Source organism: Thermomyces dupontii (genome assembly GCF_041956625.1).
Source record: "Thermomyces dupontii strain NRRL 2155 unplaced genomic scaffold VTN31scaffold_8, whole genome shotgun sequence".
NCBI lineage: Eukaryota > Fungi > Ascomycota > Eurotiomycetes > Eurotiales > Trichocomaceae > Thermomyces > Thermomyces dupontii.
Window position 1 is genome coordinate 1,008,511 of NW_027192314.1, and position 18,109 is coordinate 1,026,619.

Below are 18,109 nucleotides of genomic sequence, written 5' to 3' on the forward strand. Positions count from 1 at the left end.
TTAACTTACTTATATCAATTGTTTATGTATTTAGGTGTTTATCTCGGCTTGGGTCTATTTTCATCGGGCGCTCCATGCTGAACCTGCGAGTTGGTCATGCGTCCTTGCCCGAGAGACGTTTATAGTTTGTACGAACCACCGTAGATGTTTCTTGAACAAGGTCTTACTGTGATTCGACAATTGCACGGCTTCATTCCGAGTCAATCCCGAGGATGACGCAAACCGGGGCATCGGTGTGGGGACGTCATTCAGAACTCGGCTGGTCAAGGGCTGTTAGGGCTTCGACAAGACGGCTGAGGTTTGAGGATGGTGAAAGCCGATCCATTGATGGATGGATCGTCAGCTGAGGGAATACCTACATACATAGTAGCGCTATGGTGCCTTTGGTCCGTCTGCCGATTCAACCCGTGGTTCAAACTTGCACATGCATCTGCGTCGGAACCCGATAGCAGCTGAAGAAACACTAGATTCAGTTCTGATAATGGCATGTCTGTGCAAATGGAGAGAGAAAGAGGAGGGCACTCTTCAAGATCCAGCCAAGCCTAGAACTCGATAACAACTAGGCAGAGTCTGAGTTGTCTCGTCGCACACGTCAATTGCAAGGTAAGAAGAATGCTGGCAATTGGTCAGCTGCTACGGACAGCAGACGATGGTGAAGAATGTTCATGGGCTTGGTTTTAAAGTCCGGAATGTAGAAATCATTCGTCTTCACATCACAAGTAAGTATTCTTTGATTCGACATTCTACGCCGACAACCGGCTAGGCTAATAGATAAACGACAGCATCACCTAGTACATATGTAGTGACATTACGGAACCTCAAACAGATCATGACCTCACATTCTATCGCAAAATCATTCAAGAAGAGAGAATCATGATTCAAAGTTCAGCCATTGCATTAACCCCAAATGACACTGCTGATACCGTTCCAGCTGTTCTCGCTACCTTTTGGCGGGATATGAATCAAACTAACGATACCACCAAGGTTACCCGTCTCGGGATCCCTCTGCACGATGGCAATGCTGGCACTGAATTGATTGCCGATCGCAAGGTAACGGCCATCAGGGCTGATATCGAAAGTGCGCGGAATGGAGCCGTAAGAGGGGTAGCGATTGATTTTGAGCTTGCCGTCGGTGCGGAAGTCGTCGTCAAACGAGCCAGTGGGTTTGGGTCTTTTGTGCGGATCATCGTTCCCCGACGAGGTCGATCCAGCAGTACCATGCGGGGCATTGCTCGATGAGTTTGATTCATCCGCCCGCTTTTCTGGAGTTGGATTGGTGTCATCGGTCGTGCGAGTTGCTCTAGGCTCCGTGGCTGACGATTCAGTCGGCCTGGATTTTCCCGTCGACTGCGTTTCCCTGAACGACTTGGTGGATGTAGGGTGCATGTGTGTCCCGGTAGCAAAAGGCACCCAAGCTGACCGAGTAGGCCTCCCAGTGGCCCCAGCAGACAACCCGGCCGACGGTCCATTCGAGCCCGTCGATTCATTACCAGTGGCTCCGACAGATAGGTGAAAGATGGAATCGAAGTGGGCGAAAAACTTATCGCCACGGAGGGAAACGTAGAGGTCGCGGTTATCAACGGCCCGGATCTCCGCGAGGTTGGTTTTGGCGCCCGGTTTGATGTCGAAAGTGATATCTTCCTTGCGCTTCACGGTAGGGCAGAAAAGCGGAGCATTCCGTCTGACCAACCTCGGGGGGTAGCGCTTCCCAGACAAGGCAACCATGTCCGCAGTGCGCTTGTCTAACTTGCCGTAACTTACGTCGAATACCGACAATGTGTTGGATTTCTCGTTAACCACGTACATCGTCGAGCGATCGCCTGGGCCCGTGATGAAGGCTGCGTGCCGGGGACCGCTGCCTGGGTCCACAGGAATGTCAAGGCACGGCACCAGCCGGCCTGTTTCTTGATCGATGGAGTAGACGCGGATTAAATCCGCGCCCAGGTCAGGAACCCAGAGAAACGACTTGGTTACAGGATCCACGTAAGCCGCATGTGGTTGGGAGGCGCCGTCGGCCGAGCCAAAGAGGAAACTCTGGAGATCGTCTTGCGACTCGTGGAGTGGAAGAGAAAAGGTTTGGATGGCACCGGAGCCACTTGTTCCGAGTCAGCATCATTTCCAAGAACATAAAACCGTCCGCCTTCGAGAAAAAATGACTCCAATTGGGGAGGGACATACTAGTTGGCAAGAGCAATGAACTTTTTGTTATTGCCGTACACCGTGCCATGCACGGCTCCCGGTAGAGTTTCAATTTGCACTTGCTTTGCCAATGTACCATCGACCGCAACAGAATACGTAGTTAGATTACCACGTGTTCCATCGGCCGCGCTTCCAGACTCATCCAAGCAGTAGAGGGTTTTGCTGTCTCGATCGAGAGTGAGCCAACTAGGAGCCGTGCCGCAGTCATCCTGTTTGTTCTTGACTCGGATAACTTGCTTGTCGGGTTCGAACTGGACAGTGTAGAGATGGCCAGAGTAATGAGTCGCATAGAGGTTGAACGCTTGTGCGAGGGCAGGAAACCCTACAAGAAGCGATGAGAGGAGAGGCTTCATCTTGAGCAGCTGCTTTCCTCCTTGTCTTCACGCTTCCCACACGATGCACTCGGCCAATTAAGGGCAGCAACTCCAGCATCTCGAGGCATGGGCTCTAGAGTTGATTTATATGCAACGCCCTTCATGTCATCCATCTCGTTCAAAAAGCCTCAGGATCTGATTCGTTGACCACTGATGGCCCTGGAATCTTTCGACCCGGATCCTGGGCTTCAGTTGGGGGCCAGGGCACTTTGCTCCCGATCGGGAATGCCAGGGTCCAGAGTATGGGATCTAACCATTCCACCTCCTCGTCCCGTTTGCTTGTATCGATGCAAGTGTCTGTTAGTTTGTTTCAAGAACCTTCGACGTTAAGTTCACCAACACTCCGATGCTATGCATCTTTAAGTATTTGCGCATCAGAGGACATGTCTCTTCGTTCTTCGAGAACGAGCGTCCAATCTTTCGAGAATACTAATCTGATTCGTCGCTTGAACTTATCCGCAGACTCCAAAGTCGCTTCATGCTGGAATTATTTTCTTCTTGAACTCATAGGTAATCCATAGGTTATCGAGCAACCCCCGAGAAGGTTTCACCGTGTTGGTTTGGATTGGAATCGGCTATGACGACGGAGAATCAACTCGGGCTTTGATGGACCGTGGAGGTCGATTGGATCGCTTTGCATGGGTACATCAGAAGATCGACCCAACCTTGATTTGTCTAGAACTAGATCCATGGCCAAGCCAACAGATATTCACGACATCAAAGTCCTCAATTCAATACCGATGTCCGTACTTAGCGAGAATTGTAGTACAGTAGTAGTAGCTTGAAGAGTGGTTCATGTTTGTGCCTGTCCTCAACATGATCATTGGGGGATCAGATGATCGAACTCTTCTCGATTGTGCGAAGTATGATTATCGTTGACAGTTGACAGTCTCGATAGTGTTGACAAGTTCACTGGCAGTATCAGCACGTAGTAATAACCTTACCAAAGGACATGGGCAATTAGACGTTCGGTTGTGAACGATCACCATGGGGCGAAAATGTTTCGAAGTTTCCATGAGTTCTGGGAAGGATTTCTGTGGAGATAAATCAACCCCAGGATTGGTTAGATTTTCATTGCACTGGATGCCAAGATCACACTAGGGTAGGATTCATCAACATGGCCAATCATTCCATTCCAAAGTGCGTCGGTGACTCGGTGCGATACAGTCGCACACACCCCAGGCCGCGAGGCGAGTGAGTCAACTGTCATTGTCTTGAACTCACAGGATGGTGCGGACAAAAGGGCCGAGCGAGGCTACTTACACTTCAAGCCTACGGGAGTACGAGAAAACGAGGTAGAGAAGGAACCAGCAAGGTCACAAATTTTCAGGACGAGCACTGTACGGAGTAAGAAGTTCCATGACATCTCTGATTCTCCTCTGACCCAACTCGAGCAATGTTAAAAATGAGAAGCTTGGAGACAAGGATGATGCATCTATCTTCCGTATGCAAGATCAAATGAACCCCAAACGCCTTTCCAACCGACCATGTGAAATGCTGACTCCCAGTACGGAGTAAGTATCGTCGGCAAACAACCAACTCTATTCTTCTTCCAACGTCCAAAGACCTGCACTAGGCTCCCTCCACGCCCTCGGCTGCTCTGAATGGCACCTTCGATGCCTCTTCACAGGCCTGTGACTCGCGTCTGTCGTTCCCTGCGACGGCAGATCCGGCGAACTCAGGGAACACGACTCATGATAAAACAGGTTGCACGCCTTGTTTCTGCCTTGCCAGAAGATCCGTCGCAGTATCGCTGACGGCACGGCTTCTGCCTCGGCAATCGATGAGATGACCGTGGTGGAATCGTCGCGGTCATCGACCGAGCGCCGTCGGCGGTGACGATGCGGCCTAAGTTGGTACCGACTCTTGTGTTTTGTTCGTCGGTTTGATGGCAAGATTCCTGCCGATAATAGAGCATCCTCCTCGTCGTTGACGACGATAGCAGGGATATTGCCCGTCATTGTTGGTGATGAAGTCATGGGGAATGATTGTTGTTGACTGCCCAAGAACTCTGACTCTGTCTCTTCGACTTTGCGCTTGTTGGAATTGTGTATAGCGTTGAAAGGCCACGAATGCCGGCGAGACCGTATCATTTCTGGTCGGTATAACGTTGCAAGTGAAACGACAAGAAGCTACCGCGGGCTACCGTAGCGACTATTTATCGAGTAGTTTCTAGCTAGTAGGTACTCCGTACCTAGGTCGTTGCGGACGGGTCTCCCAGAGTGAAATAGTACTCTCTGTACGGAGCAGAATCAAACCATGTTTGTTCCATTGCAAGCCGTCATGATTGCCAACATATATAGTACCTCTATCGTGGCAAAGATCCGACATTCCAACAATGTCAACATTCCATGATCGTCGTGACCTCATCGTCCATGTGCCATCTGCTCTAGTGGCACTGGGCAGGGGCACGGGCCGCGGGGTATGTCCGAATGACCCTGGTATCATCGTGCCGGAATTGTACTCGTGCATATGCCGCGTATCATTATGCGGCTGAGTTTGCTCAGGTTCGTCATGGATGCAGCCTGGATTTATTTTCCGTTTGGAATCCGATCGAATTATTGGGCAAAGGCCAAAATATAAGACTTGGAAAAACAGGATTTGGACGAACCTGGAACCTCACTATGCATGCAAAACCAAGTCTACCTGTCATCATGCATTGTTCGGACTTCTAACGATACTAGTGGATACTAGAGTACTGAGGTTTCTTACGAATAGCGATCACTTTCCTTCCGGTGATACAGTGTTGAACGGATTTGTTAGGGCTTGACTCAATCCTGGATCGCTTCCTCCGTTTGTTAGGGCTGGCGACCTCAGTGATAGGTAGTATGAAACAATAGTATTCATCGTTCGCCTAGAGAAACCTGATGACAATCAGCACACAGAGTTCGATACTCACTTCGGCTCGATCTATGCTTGCAAGTAAGTAATCATTGGCAACAGAACTCTAAATGGTTATTCGAAATGCTTGAACTTGTCGTGTGCTAGGTCCCTTTTCGGCGGCTAAGAGGTACCTTTCGTATGCTGAGTACCTTCCGTGTGCGAAGAACTGAAACCTTTGCAAGTCCAGCTTTTACCATTGTAGTATCTCCGGTGCTCATTGTCGTTCCCACTGGTTTATCCGGTCCACCGTCAACCGACCTCTGAGATGTGGAACGAGTTCACGAAGAGCCAGGGCATATTGATGTACTGTTTCATCCGGTTAGCAACTTGAGCATAGCAACTTTTGACTTGTAGAACTCACGCCCAGTTTGTTGCACAGGGGCCGAATCACTAACGGCCACTTGCCAGGTCAGGATATTGCTTCCAGGTGCCAGCATATCCGAGGCATTCAGGTACATGACCTGGACTCGTAACTCGTACGTCCCGTTTTGCGAGATAGACAAGTCATCGAAAAATGAGACGCCGTTGGCTGCGTCAGCATCTCGATTGAGAATTGGTTGTGTTGTTGTTCCATGTAGTCCCGGTACGCGCTGTCCGGACGCTTTGTCATGAAGCCAAACAAACACTGATGGATTTCGTGCGTGATTCATCTGTGCTCCTTGGGCGGTGACCCGGACAGCGATCCCCACGGTCGGTTTGTGCCCTTTACGAAGCTCCGTCGGTGGCGGATTACAGAATTGAATTGTCCAAGTCCGAGAGTCACTGGCTATTGACATGACGAGGATGATATTCGTCGAACTCCGCTGACCGACTTTCCTAGGTGTCCGACTCTAATATAGAGAAATCTAGATTAAAGGGAGACGAATTGAGTCAGAGGATGTGGATGCTGGCGGAGAGATCTGAAGGATTTATAGATCCGTCCAAGATCTTTCCGTAAGATCTATTGCATGAGATGGCATGATAAGCTACTAGATAGATCATCGTAATGACGATCCGGTGCTAAATTGCGCAGCATGTCTCTCGTGTTCTCCAGCAGTGTTATAGTGCCAGGAAAAATCATGGATTACGATTGCGGGACTCTCAATCGGAAACGAAATCAGCTTGCCCTCATCGCAGCAACCACGCTGGATCGGACGATCGTGGAGGACAATGCCCACTGCCGAGAAGATGCACCCTCCTTGGAACAAACTAGGTGTATTCATAATGTCTTGAGTCTCTGCAAGCTAGCTTTGTCCGGGCATTCGGAAGCATGAGATCCTCGGGCGATATTGCCTTTATGTCACTAGTAGCAGTACTCAGTAAATACCCAAAAGCGAGGTTGCTGTCGGGAAAAATGACCCATCAACAACAGATGAAGCCGAGGAGGACATTGCTATTAGTCCTATCTCGCCAGGTTGAGGTACATCAATAGCCTGCAAGGTGAATTGTTAGTGAGGATGAATAGCACCTAGTGATTGGTTCCATCGTAGGTTGACGAGATGCAATTCTCCAGCATTTCTAATCGAGATGAATGTCGCTCGTGTTTGCGGCGGAAGTCCTCCGTGCAAATCAAATCTAAGTACTAGTAACGAATCGAGCCAGGACTTTTCATGTAAGGAGTGCAATGAAACCTCACCCCGCTAGAGTGGCTGCTGGGAGTCAGCGACTCCTAAGGTACTACTATGACATCATCAGTGGCTTAGGCCGCTCGAATCTAGTAAGACATTCATATAAGCGAGCTGGGTGTTCGTCGTGCTTGTTCCTCCAGCATTATTTGGGTTCACCGGCCTTATTTATGAGTCTGGACCTGTACTCCAGACCCAATTCCGTCCTCGTCAATTGAGCTCAAGCCCCTTCGGGCTTCTGCCGAGCGTCGGGATTATTCCAGCCTCACTTTTCTTGTGCGAATCATGGGGGTAATAGTGCGCTTTGATCCAAGTCCATTCCACATGGATCAGAACCGAGGCGCAGTGCATATAACCACAAGGTAGCCGATACGTTTGAAGCCTTCTTCTACCATAGGTACTACCTAGCGTACTATCTAGTACTTTCTTTTCTTTCGACCATGAAGAGCGGAATAGTACTATCTCCATTGGCAGGAAGTGCCGGCCGACAGGATAAGAGTACGGTACCGGACGACCAAGATCGCGCTGCACTCCGACACTGCGTGCTTGATCTCAGCTAGATCTGTGTGTCCACGAGCATAGCAAACTACTATGCGCGGAATTCGCGGATTGCAGAATTGACGTCGCTCTGGCTGAGTTTTTCTTTTGGCTACTAACTGACTCGTAGTACTCCTACTGTCAGCATCTGGATGTGCTGTGAACGGGCGATGAGGTTGCGCGCCTGGCGAAACTGGGGAAGTTGCGACCAAGGTCCCTTCCCTCTGAGAACACTGAAGCGAATCCCTCGCAGATTTAGCTTCTGACATCCCGTCGGTCTCTGCAACATCGGCGTACTGCAGCAAATATCTTTATGTCAATCAACGAGTGATAGAGCCTAAAGATGATTATACCCTGAAATGGCCCCATCAGGGCTTGAGCCAGAAGATAAGCTCGATCCTCGTCTGGATACTGCCCGGACGCTGGCTGGCACAGAAGTGCGGCTGCCGAGAGTGGTTAGAATCAAGGTGCTTGCCGTTCTCCTGCTGGGCACAGTCTCTGTTCTGAGTGCTATTCTCGTTTATCGGAGGCTCGAAGATTTGCTTGCCCGGAATCGATTTCGCTTCTCGGTGCCAATACACATATGCAGAATGAAGGCCTTGGATTGTACAATGCCAAACATCACATGCAAGATAGAAAAGCCACCGTGGTGCGGGCTTTGGGAATGGCCGCGCCGGTGGCTATCATGGAAAGGATCAACTGATGATTATCATTGGATCTGGTGGAATCCGCCGAATCGTGAGGTCGGACATAATCTACACTATGGGAGTTTTCGTGAAGCCTCAACCTGGCAATTGGGAGTCCAAGAAAATGCGAAAACAAATACCATCGGAGACTTGCAAGCTTCGTCCGAGGTTGCTGCGCTATCGGAAACCAGGGATCCTTCTGCGAGAAACGACAACTGCTCGCCGCACGGTCGAAGTGATTTCAGTATGGGAGCCTACGCGGCACCATTCGCCTTGCCAGACCTGCAGATTACAAGTTCTGGAGATCGCCCAAGTTGTCAATATCGGGGAATGCATGGGATTTACTTCAGGACATGGCCGCGGCAGGCAGTAGGAAAAAGGGCATCGCTTCATCGATTGTAAGCAGCCGCATGGGGCGTGTATTTCAATGCCAGCACCTAGCATTGCATACATAGGGCGGCTAAGAGTGGCACATTGCTGGCGGCGAACGAACAAGGGGCCGTCACCTGGCCGCTCGTTCACTTGAGCCAATGCGCCATTCAGATCTCTTTCTCAAAGGTCCATCTCCGTCTCATTAATGAGATCAATGTGTGCAAGAACCGCCCTCTGCAGCAAGATTGGCATCAAAACGTACGTCAACAGAATGTGGCATCATGGTCTCGAAATCAATTCTGCAATGCCCTATTTGTTAGCTGCCATGATCATGGGAGTCATGGCTGAGGATTCCTTGGGCAAGACCACATCATACAGTGATGTGGGCGCAATTAGGAGACACATCCATATCAGCAAGTTCCTGTATGCTTGACCGACGCGACCACTGTGAGGAAAGCGTCAAATGGCTGCTCATTCATTGTATGTATTAGGCATCATTATCAGCAGCACCATCCAAGTCAGCTTGTGGCATTGGAAGTACGCAGTGAGAACTCGAGTTTTGCATTCCAAAATCGCTGAATTGATCTCTAGTATGCAACAAGCTGCAAGAGCCAATATAATACAATTCCACACCCAAACTCCAACGAATCTTTGCATACCAATACTTTCCTTTCCGTCGTCGCATCTCGAGAAACCGGCTCAGAATGGGCTGTTAAGTACCATCGGCGTAATAATACAGAGAAGGATCGAGCGTGTTATCCGTGTGTCAGGTACAGAATCGAAATTTCGCTCACAGAGCAGCGGTAAGGGAGAGCGAGGCAACTTAGAAGCCAGGAGGATTGACTCGCTGGCTGACACGCGTCCACTTGGGCAATTCTAACGGGTAACACAGTTAGCCTCTCCAAGCCGTAATCAAAGAGCGATTCCCAGTCCCAAAGAAGGACGAGAAAGACCCCCCCCACCCCCCCCCCCAAAAAAAAAAAAGAAAAGAACATACTGTGAATGCCCTTGCGGTAGCTCCGTTCCTTGCGATCGTAGATGGTGTACTTGTCCCGAGGCAGCATTTCCTCCTCCCGCGGCATTTCGGCGTACCATCGCTGGATGGACTTTGTTTGGGGCAGGCCGTTGCGCTCAAGCGCTGCGCTCACGGTATCAACGACCTTGTCGACAGCCCGGAGACGTTTTCGTTGCCGGGCTTTTTGCATCCGGGATAGCCGCCAGGGAATTTTCCTGCGAACGCGGTCAGTGATATCATGCATGGTACGGCGATTGTCCTCTGGGAATAACGCACCATAGCAGGCCGCCAAAGAGCGGCGCGGTAGGCTTGAACATTGTGCCGGTGATTGATTGAACAAGCAATACAGCCAATGCACGGGTTCGAAAATGGTGATTTCGCAGATCACCAGACGCCAAGGATTGGAAGCGCACGGACCGCTTTGGTGGGTTGAGATCACGTGACACGCAGCCATGACCTCAGTCGGCTTGTAAGGTCGTTCCCCAGATTCAGTACATAGTGTGGATTGTTGCGGAGCTACGAGGTTCAACGAGGGTCAAGTGTGATGGGTTGACACTCACCTCAGAAAATTGTTGTTACTCAACCTTTTCTTCTGGTTCAATGAGGTACATGGATATTCTTTGACGAGTCCTCCAATGCCTATGGGCGCGACGACGGACCGGCCCTCTACCTGGTGGAGGGCCGCGTCGTCGATGACAATGTGGCAGGTTGGTGCTCTGTGCCGCGGATTCTTGCTAGGGTTTTGTAAACTCGAGGTCAATGGCTTGGATCGGTTTCTGGAGTTGCTGGAGTCGAGGCGCGATCCGTCCAAGTGCACGCGAGGGCTTTTGACAGGTGTGTAGTGATACGCGCGTATCAGCGGTGGTGCTCCCTTCGCAGAAGAATCAAAGCTGATGGCTCTACATTACACTAGTCTCCAATCATATCAGCGTGTACGTTGTAGGAAAGCGTTGAACTCGATCTACATCAGCCCGAGGCGTTCGAAGCTGACCAGATAGTTTGGATGATCCGCTTATGTGGGGAGCATTGCCTGTCAGATACTATTTCAACATGCCATCGCATAACCGACGCTGGGCGTTCGGTAGCCATGATATCTGCTTTCAGAGTCGGTAGGATTGGGACATAGGAGGGCTTTCGAGTGTGGCTCTGGGAACTGATTGCCTTTGCAAAACAAAGACTGCTCTCGGCCTTTTTCACCATGGGCCAGGTTCTCCCCACGCATCGCCTCGCGCATTCTCCGCATGGTGGCCTCTTCCAGCCTACATGGACGCAGGGGGTAAGGCTGTTGTCTAAAGGTCCGTTCCCAGTTGGTCCTGCCATGGCGCCGGCAGAACGTCAGAACTGGAGTCTGACAAATCTCTGCGTGGATCCTTTCTCCGAAGTCCCAACCGCGTATACCACTACGGGAGATGATTCCATCCTTGCACCTTCTTCCTACGCCTGCAACTCACGGTCCTGGGTTCATATTTTCCCGGAGGGTAAGGTCCATCAGTCACCGGGAAAGATCATGCGGTACTTCAAATGGGGAGTGTCGCGATTGATCCTGGAGCCCACCGAGTGTCCAGATGTCGTGCCCATTTGGATCGAAGGGATGGATGAAATCATGCCCGAGGACCGCTCCTTCCCGCGCTTTCTCCCGCGCCCGTTCAAGTCCGTCAGTGTCACCTTTGGCGAGAAAGTAGATTCAGAAAAGGTCTTTGGCGACTTGAGACGACGGTGGCAGGAGCTTCGCGCAAAGGCTGAGAAGGCCGATCCCTCTGTGGCTGAACTTCCGTTGGGTGTGCTCAACGAGGACCTCATGTATGGAGAAGAAGCAGTCGAGTTGCGCAAGGAGTGTACCAGGAAAATTAGAGAGTTGGTTCTCGAGGTCCGAAAGTCCCGAGGTTTACCGGACGAGGACCCCAAGGCGAGCCTTGTCGAGACCTGGATTCGAGAAGGGGGGCGCAGGGAGGGGAAAATGGAAGATGAGTCCTGGGTGAGGGATCTGTAATAAAGCTAGCTTGTCGGCATGTGGCTCAGCCCGCATAAAAAATATGAGATTGATCCTGTATATCGATACCATGTCTTTATTGTTGCGGATTCTGCAGTTACTACTTCTTTTGAACAGTGCTCAAGGGGCCAGCTCGGGTGCAAGGAGGGGCGTCGATAAGATAAGAAGTACCTAAGCTTATCAGAACTTGGAGAGAATCCAAAGATCAGCTCCAACCCGGGAATCGTGCTAGGCAAACGTGTTTGGTAGTGATGAGAGCACTCGCCATCACTGGTATGAACTTATATACCTCGAGGAGATAATACCTGCTACTCCCAAGTGCTCACCGTGAGAACCACATGCCTAAGAAGCACAAACACAGCCACTTCGCCTCGATCAAGCCGACCAGTACACCGCACCCGTCGTTAGAGTCCTCCCAGAGTACTACTAAACACCGTGACCGCCACCATGGCCGCAGCAACGCTTCAGCAGAACACCGCTCGGTGAACGATTTAATCCAGCATCTGCGCCGGACGCAGATTGCCAAGCCAGAACCGGTCGCGCCCGGTGCGGCCAGCCCGAGTCCTCCTCCTCGCCTTGCGGTACCGCGTACCGTGCATCCGTCTCTGCGGCATATCCTTGAGGTTCCCGAGACTCCGCCGCCGCGACCGCGACCCGATGCTCGGTCCTCTTCCACGCCGCTCATGCGCCGGGTACGCCGGACGCCCGGCCCACCTCCGCCTACAAGCTGGCTGCAGGGCCGGAGTACTAGTCGGTTCATGGCGACTGAGCGTGGGGCGGGGGAGGAACAAAACGGTAGTAGTAACGTCGCTGGATCAGAGGGAAGGATTATCTTGCGCTTGGATAGGTTGCCGGGTGTTACATTTCCTTCCCGACGCAGCCTTCAGCATCTGTTGTTAAAGTCGATGGCGAGAAACTGGGCGTGGCATGTGGATTATGATGGGCATTTCCTGGCCGAACTGCCTAGTCGTTTGAGGATGCTCCTGCTGAGCTATGTTGGCATGTATTATGATCACCATGGGGGTTATTCTCGCGAGCCGGGTTTCGAGCCGTTATTCGCGGGTGAGCATGTCCCCGTTGCTGAACCAGAGATCACACGTCTGGATCTCAGCAGGGGCCTAGGAAGGTACACCAGTCTTCGACAGCTGTCTACACAGCTATTCTTGCCTTCGGACCGGACCCGCACCTCCGCCACAGCGAAGTCGCCGGAACAAGACATCCCAGATTCCTGGGACGCAGAGACGGACAGTGAGGACGACGCTGAAGTGGACGCACCGTCCACGCAGATTCTCCGGCGTTCACCGGGACAGAAATTGCGGTTTGAGAACCTGCGCTACCTCTCCCTGGCCCATCCAGCCCCAGGGAGCGCAAATTGGTCGTCCCTGATCAGCCTGCTTTCGCAAATCTCCACAATCACGCACCTCTCGCTTGCCCACTGGCCAGTTCCGTCTATGGCGCCGACATACTCCATACATGCGCGTCTGCCTCCCACCGTCGGCGCGGATATGAATTCAGCTCTCGAAAACAACTGGAGTGAAGCGACAAGTGTCCTTCGCCGGCTCTCGCGGACCACGTACTGTCTGAAATGGCTCGATCTTGAAGGGTGCAGTGCGTGGTTTGGTGCGTTGAGCTGGGACGGTGTCACCGCGAGCGGAGAGGTCGTTCAGCGGCAGCCATGGCCGGATTGGAACGGGGCGTGGCGGGACGTTGAATGGGTTGGGCTGGGGCCGGGTTGGACTCTGGAACACTGCAGTCCTGATGGTGATGTGGATGAGGAGAGAAAGCAACGCTTGAAAAAGGAGAAAAGAGCCTACGAAGAGGCTCTCGCAAAGGCGCGGGACGTCGAGCGGTTTGTCCGCAATATTCGACGGGAAGGGAAAGGGAAATGGATACAATTTTCATTTGGCTTGGATGCAATGTAGATTACCAAGATTCAAAAACGTATATACAAATAAATACATACAGAGCATGCCAGCATGGTTCCTCCCTGTTGTCCTATTCTATAACAGATCATCACGAGCTAAGTTCCACTATTTCCGTCTCCCCTTTCCTAAGAACGTCTTTAATGGATCTGTCTTCCGACTCCCTCCTCGGGCACGGTTTCGTTCCCGAGCTTTCCGGATGCGATTCTGATTCGGCTTCGTTAGACCGATATGACCGACTTGACCGTCGGCCACCAGTCCCTGTTTCCCTTTGTTGGGCAGCAGGTACTCTGGGACGTGTTTGAGATGGGGCTGGATGCGCGCCGTGCGGGCCTCGTTGTCGTGTCGCAGATGGCGCAGCTCCTCCGGATTCTCTTCGAAATGCCGCCGCAGCTTCTCGCTCCGGACCAGCTCCTGTCGGATCTCGCGCGCTCGTGCCTCTTGCACCGCCAGCCGGGTCACCGCGCGCAAGGCATCTGTCATGCGGTAGCGGAAGGCGTCGACTTGTTTCATTTCAAAGTGGTAGGGCTTGATCTCGTGCCCGAACTTGGCTTGTCGTTTGATGATCTTGGCTAGCACGGCTTCGTCGTGTTGCGCCGTGGGGAAGCTTGTTGGTTTGTGTTTGCCGTAGAGCTCCCGTGGCACTACAAACGACAGCGCCATGCCTGTTTTCCCGGCGCGTCCGGTCCGCCCGATGCGATGTGTGTAGGACTTGGAGCTTGTCGGGAGGTCAAAGTTGAGAACGCATGCGACATTTTGAAAGTCGATTCCGCGCGAGATACCGTAGTCTTTTTGCTTGGCGGTGAGTTTTTGGCCACTCTTATTTGACTCCTGCTTTTGTTGTTGTGTCTCGTCCTCGCTATCGGAGAGCTCTACTTCGGCATCCTCTTTATCGTGTTTGGTCTTTTTCTTCCCGAGCACTTCTTGCTCGTCCGCAGCGATGATAATGTCATATACACCCTTGTTGAACTCCTGTACCACGTGGATGCGCGAGTTGGCGGGCAATTCGGAATTGAGCACGCAGCTCCTAATCCCGAACTGCTCCAAGAACAGTTTCAGGCGATAACACCGGTCGATGTCCCCGACGAAGATGATGCATTTGCCTTTGATCAGCTGGAGCTTGAAGATGACGTAGGTGAGCAGGAACTTTTCGTCCTCGGCGCATTTGACCACGTATTGCGTGATTCCTGACCCCTCGTCTTCTTTCTCCGTGAGCTTGAGCGTGACTGGATTTCGGCAAAAGAGACCCTTTAATTTGTCGACCTCAGCCGTCAAGGTCGCGCTCATCAGAATCGTCTGGATTCCACGCGGAAGCGCCTTGGCGAGCGCATTCATATCATCCTCGTATCCGTACGACAACACCAAGTCCGCCTCGTCAATGACCAGTTGCGTGAGATCCCTCAGCGACAACGCAGAACTATTCACGTTCGACAGGACCCGGGCGGGCGTTGACACGACAATATCCGGGAGATCAGCCAGCATCACCCGCTGCACCGCGTCCGACACTTTTTGCGCGAGATTCACCGACCGCACATCCTTTCCGCAGTACGATGAAAACGACACAATGACCCTGTGGACTTGCTCGGCGAGTTCTCTGGTGGGCACGAGAATCAGTGCGGATGTAGTTTTGAGCGAAGGATTTGCCTACAATATATTAGCATCCTTTCCAAGCCACTACAGGAGCTCAGGAAGAAGGAAAAAAAAAAAAAAAAAAACAAAAAAAAGAACATACCGCTTTTCGCTGGAGGATTCTCTGCAGAATCGGCAGGACATAAGCCGCCGTCTTGCCTGAACCGGTCTTTGCTCGCGCTGAACCCCAACTAGTCAGAATCTTGCCACAGAAACACCCATCATCACAATCGACAAACCTAGAATATCCTTCCCCTCGAGTGCCAGCGGAATGGCCTCTGCCTGCACAAGAGTCGGCTTTGCGAAATTCTCCTTGACGAGCGCCTGGCGAAGGCGTGGATCAAGGCCTAGTGATTCGAACGTTTTTTCCTTGGTGTCATTTTCTGCGGGTTCTGTCGAAGGGACATCGTTCGCGTCCAATTTGCGCTTCATGGTTATCTTTCGATATGTTGATCTTTGTTTCTCGTCTTGACAACAACCCGGTGATCTTGTTGCTGTTGATAAGAAAAAAAGCTCCCGTGGATATCCGGTGCGGAGTTTTTCCGTTCCGATAGGTAACTAACTAATCTACAGAGTACAATACGGTAATGAGTCTGTAGCCATCACATCGATTGATATGCTGATGAACCAGAGAATCATAAACCATTCATTGCAATGCAATAGAAATCCAAACTCCATACACTGTACAACATCATAGGTACTTAGCTATCTTCATAAGTCATTTACAAAAAATCATGACATCAAGCCGTAATACCGGGTCCCATCATGTCCATATCATACCGAACCGTAAAAAAAGAAAACAGAGCATGAAACATTCTTTAGCTGTCGCTGTCGCTCAAACTGTCCCTTCTGGAGCGCCTCCCGTTGTATTCGCGTCGGTATCCCCTAGTCAGCTCCGGGATGGGATGATGGTATGACTTCGTTCCCTTGTCTTCGTCTGTCTCTGTACCAATGCTGGAGTACTGATACTCGGTATTGGAGGCACGGGACGAAAAGTCGAGGGGTTCCGTGTAATTGCCCACCGACGATCGGTCCCTCTTGCGTGGGCTGCTATGCCGCGAGTGTGAGTGACGGCTATGTCGGTGGTGACGACGGGACTCGTGACCGTGACGGGATTCGCGACGCGACCCGCGACGGGAGTGGGAGTGCTCGGGGCTGCGAATCAGCTGTCGCTCGTCCGTCGCGCGACTCAAAACATCCTCGCTGCCAGCTGTAAAGGACCACTCGGTGACGGTGCGGTTGCGCCCGTTTTCACTGTGGTAGGATTGCGATTGAACCTCGCTCTCAGTGTACGATGTCGGCGGGTTGCTCGTGGTGTATTCGGTACCGTAGTAGGTGCCTTCCGGCTCGCTGTTGATGCCTCCAACGCGGGCGGGTTTCTCGTCTCGGTATCGTCGAACGTCCTCGTCCTCCGCACCTTCCCACTCTTCTTCCCTTTGTCTGCGCAGGAGTCGCTCGCGAAGGTTTCGCTTGCGACGGGGGCGTTTCTCCGAAAATGTCGTCGCTGTTTCGGTCATGTCGGTGACAGTCATGCCTTCGTCGCTGAAGCCCACAATGCTTCCGCCGCCTAGCTTGGTGCTCTTGGTGGCATTGCTGAGGGTCCGTCCATCAGGGCCCTTTCGGCGAAGCACCGTCGATTTGTACTCCTCCCAGTCATTCTTCTTCCAGACAAATCCACCATTCTTGGCCCAGAAGAAGAACCATATCCCGGCCAAAGCGAACCCTGCGCCGATGAGAGCAAATAATACCATCAGCGCCTTCATGTTGATAGATTGCGGATTAATTGCCCCCTGGCCGGGGTTAAAGTCGTGGTCTTTCTCATCTTCGCTTTCCCGGGTGACAAGGGGCGAGTCATCGCGCTTGATGAGGAAGAGCGAGGACAGCCCTGCTACGCTGCGAAGAGCCACCGGGGCCATGTTAACAGTCGAGAGCTCGTGGCTCTAGACAGGCCCTGGTGCAGATTCCGGATCCGACTGTCGAGGGATTCTATCGCAAGCGAGTCAAATTAATCACCGGCGAAGCATGCGGAAGATACTGTATTCTCAGGAATGTCCCATCAGTTCAAAGTTCGTCATGTGTCTTGGCCAAGATGGAATACACTGAAGAATGCTTGACTTGAAGAGAGACAACATGGACAATCGTTCACAGACCCAGGCTTGCTGGGTTGACCACCTTGGAATTCACGAGGCTGGGGAGGCTGGGGCTGCAAGATATCAATGTTTTTGGTTTCTGTTGTCCCGGTAACGTCGATTATGTCAGCAGCGATAAAGTAACCAATCCTTGGCATATCACGTGTCAGTGGGCCATTGAGCCCCACAACAAAGAAAAGATCACGCGTGGGGCCGTGAGCGATCGAGTCCATCGTCCGATGTTATCCGATCACAAGCGGATGATCGACGAGACTTGGGGCAGCATGCCATGACCTAACGACATTTGTCTTTTGCTGATTTGTTGACTTCACGTGGCTCAGGATAAAGAAGTTCTCTGCAGCGAAGCCATATGGCGATCGTCGAATAATCTGCCCGAGCAGGGACCACAACCTCGTTCCGTTGGACAGTGCTTCATCAAGCCATCGCACCGTGATAGGTCAATGGATTAGAATCCTGAGCGCGCAGGAAGTTATCGCGTCATGGATGAGACTTGTTGGTTCCTGGAAATTGACTTTGTTAGATTGGTCGAGTCAAGGTTTGAGCCTCGCCAAACATCCATCTGCTTGATTGGCAGCCCGAGGCGATGAGGTCGCGTAGGTGAAATGTCTGGCAGTCTAGCCTCGACGACGTGAGATTACAATCTATGGGATGATTTGACATACAACCAGGATTGGAGCAAATCAATGGCTGGACAGTGGACACATGGTTCAGAATTTACCTTCCTCACATTGTACAGAATCAGGCACTT

General features: G+C 51.7%; 10 protein-coding genes across 10 annotated transcripts; 3 read left to right on the plus strand and 7 right to left on the minus strand.

The window, feature by feature from the left end:
- Positions 1–22: 22 nt before the first annotated feature.
- On the minus strand, positions 23–488 carry VTN31DRAFT_7167 (uncharacterized protein; the record flags this gene model as incomplete). Its single annotated transcript, XM_069407858.1, has 3 exons — positions 23–77; positions 137–259; positions 364–488. 3 exons carry the CDS (start codon positions 486–488, stop codon positions 23–25), a joined length of 303 nt encoding a protein of 100 aa, XP_069258470.1.
- Positions 489–897: 409 nt separating this feature from the next.
- VTN31DRAFT_7168 (uncharacterized protein) lies at positions 898–2,552 on the minus strand (the record flags this gene model as incomplete). The annotated part of the gene is made up of 2 exons (XM_069407859.1): positions 898–2,095; positions 2,179–2,552. The coding sequence occupies 2 exons, from the start codon at positions 2,550–2,552 to the stop codon at positions 898–900; spliced, it is 1,572 nt and encodes a 523-aa protein (XP_069258471.1).
- A 1,562-nt stretch (positions 2,553–4,114) lies between these two features.
- On the minus strand, positions 4,115–4,666 carry VTN31DRAFT_7169 (uncharacterized protein; the record flags this gene model as incomplete). The annotated part of the gene is made up of 1 exon (XM_069407860.1): positions 4,115–4,666. One exon carries the CDS (start codon positions 4,664–4,666, stop codon positions 4,115–4,117), a length of 552 nt encoding a protein of 183 aa, XP_069258472.1.
- Positions 4,667–5,670: 1,004 nt separating this feature from the next.
- On the minus strand, positions 5,671–6,232 carry VTN31DRAFT_7170 (uncharacterized protein; the record flags this gene model as incomplete). Its single annotated transcript, XM_069407862.1, has 2 exons — positions 5,671–5,762; positions 5,818–6,232. The coding sequence occupies 2 exons, from the start codon at positions 6,230–6,232 to the stop codon at positions 5,671–5,673; spliced, it is 507 nt and encodes a 168-aa protein (XP_069258473.1).
- A 1,724-nt stretch (positions 6,233–7,956) lies between these two features.
- VTN31DRAFT_7171 (uncharacterized protein) lies at positions 7,957–8,685 on the plus strand (the record flags this gene model as incomplete). The annotated part of the gene is made up of 1 exon (XM_069407863.1): positions 7,957–8,685. One exon carries the CDS (start codon positions 7,957–7,959, stop codon positions 8,683–8,685), a length of 729 nt encoding a protein of 242 aa, XP_069258474.1.
- Positions 8,686–9,478: 793 nt separating this feature from the next.
- On the minus strand, positions 9,479–9,987 carry VTN31DRAFT_7172 (mitochondrial 54S ribosomal protein mL60; the record flags this gene model as incomplete). The annotated part of the gene is made up of 3 exons (XM_069407864.1): positions 9,479–9,531; positions 9,653–9,885; positions 9,947–9,987. 3 exons carry the CDS (start codon positions 9,985–9,987, stop codon positions 9,479–9,481), a joined length of 327 nt encoding a protein of 108 aa, XP_069258475.1.
- Positions 9,988–10,311: 324 nt separating this feature from the next.
- Positions 10,312–11,660, plus strand: VTN31DRAFT_7173 (uncharacterized protein; the record flags this gene model as incomplete). The annotated part of the gene is made up of 4 exons (XM_069407865.1): positions 10,312–10,504; positions 10,584–10,602; positions 10,669–10,779; positions 10,847–11,660. The coding sequence occupies 4 exons, from the start codon at positions 10,312–10,314 to the stop codon at positions 11,658–11,660; spliced, it is 1,137 nt and encodes a 378-aa protein (XP_069258476.1).
- Positions 11,661–11,998: 338 nt separating this feature from the next.
- VTN31DRAFT_7174 (uncharacterized protein) lies at positions 11,999–13,582 on the plus strand (the record flags this gene model as incomplete). The annotated part of the gene is made up of 1 exon (XM_069407866.1): positions 11,999–13,582. The coding sequence occupies one exon, from the start codon at positions 11,999–12,001 to the stop codon at positions 13,580–13,582; it is 1,584 nt and encodes a 527-aa protein (XP_069258477.1).
- Positions 13,583–13,690: 108 nt separating this feature from the next.
- Positions 13,691–15,643, minus strand: VTN31DRAFT_7175 (uncharacterized protein; the record flags this gene model as incomplete). Its single annotated transcript, XM_069407867.1, has 3 exons — positions 13,691–15,226; positions 15,315–15,391; positions 15,451–15,643. 3 exons carry the CDS (start codon positions 15,641–15,643, stop codon positions 13,691–13,693), a joined length of 1,806 nt encoding a protein of 601 aa, XP_069258478.1.
- A 386-nt stretch (positions 15,644–16,029) lies between these two features.
- Positions 16,030–17,127, minus strand: VTN31DRAFT_7176 (uncharacterized protein; the record flags this gene model as incomplete). The annotated part of the gene is made up of 1 exon (XM_069407868.1): positions 16,030–17,127. The coding sequence occupies one exon, from the start codon at positions 17,125–17,127 to the stop codon at positions 16,030–16,032; it is 1,098 nt and encodes a 365-aa protein (XP_069258479.1).
- Between the last annotated feature and the right edge of the window lie 982 nt (positions 17,128–18,109).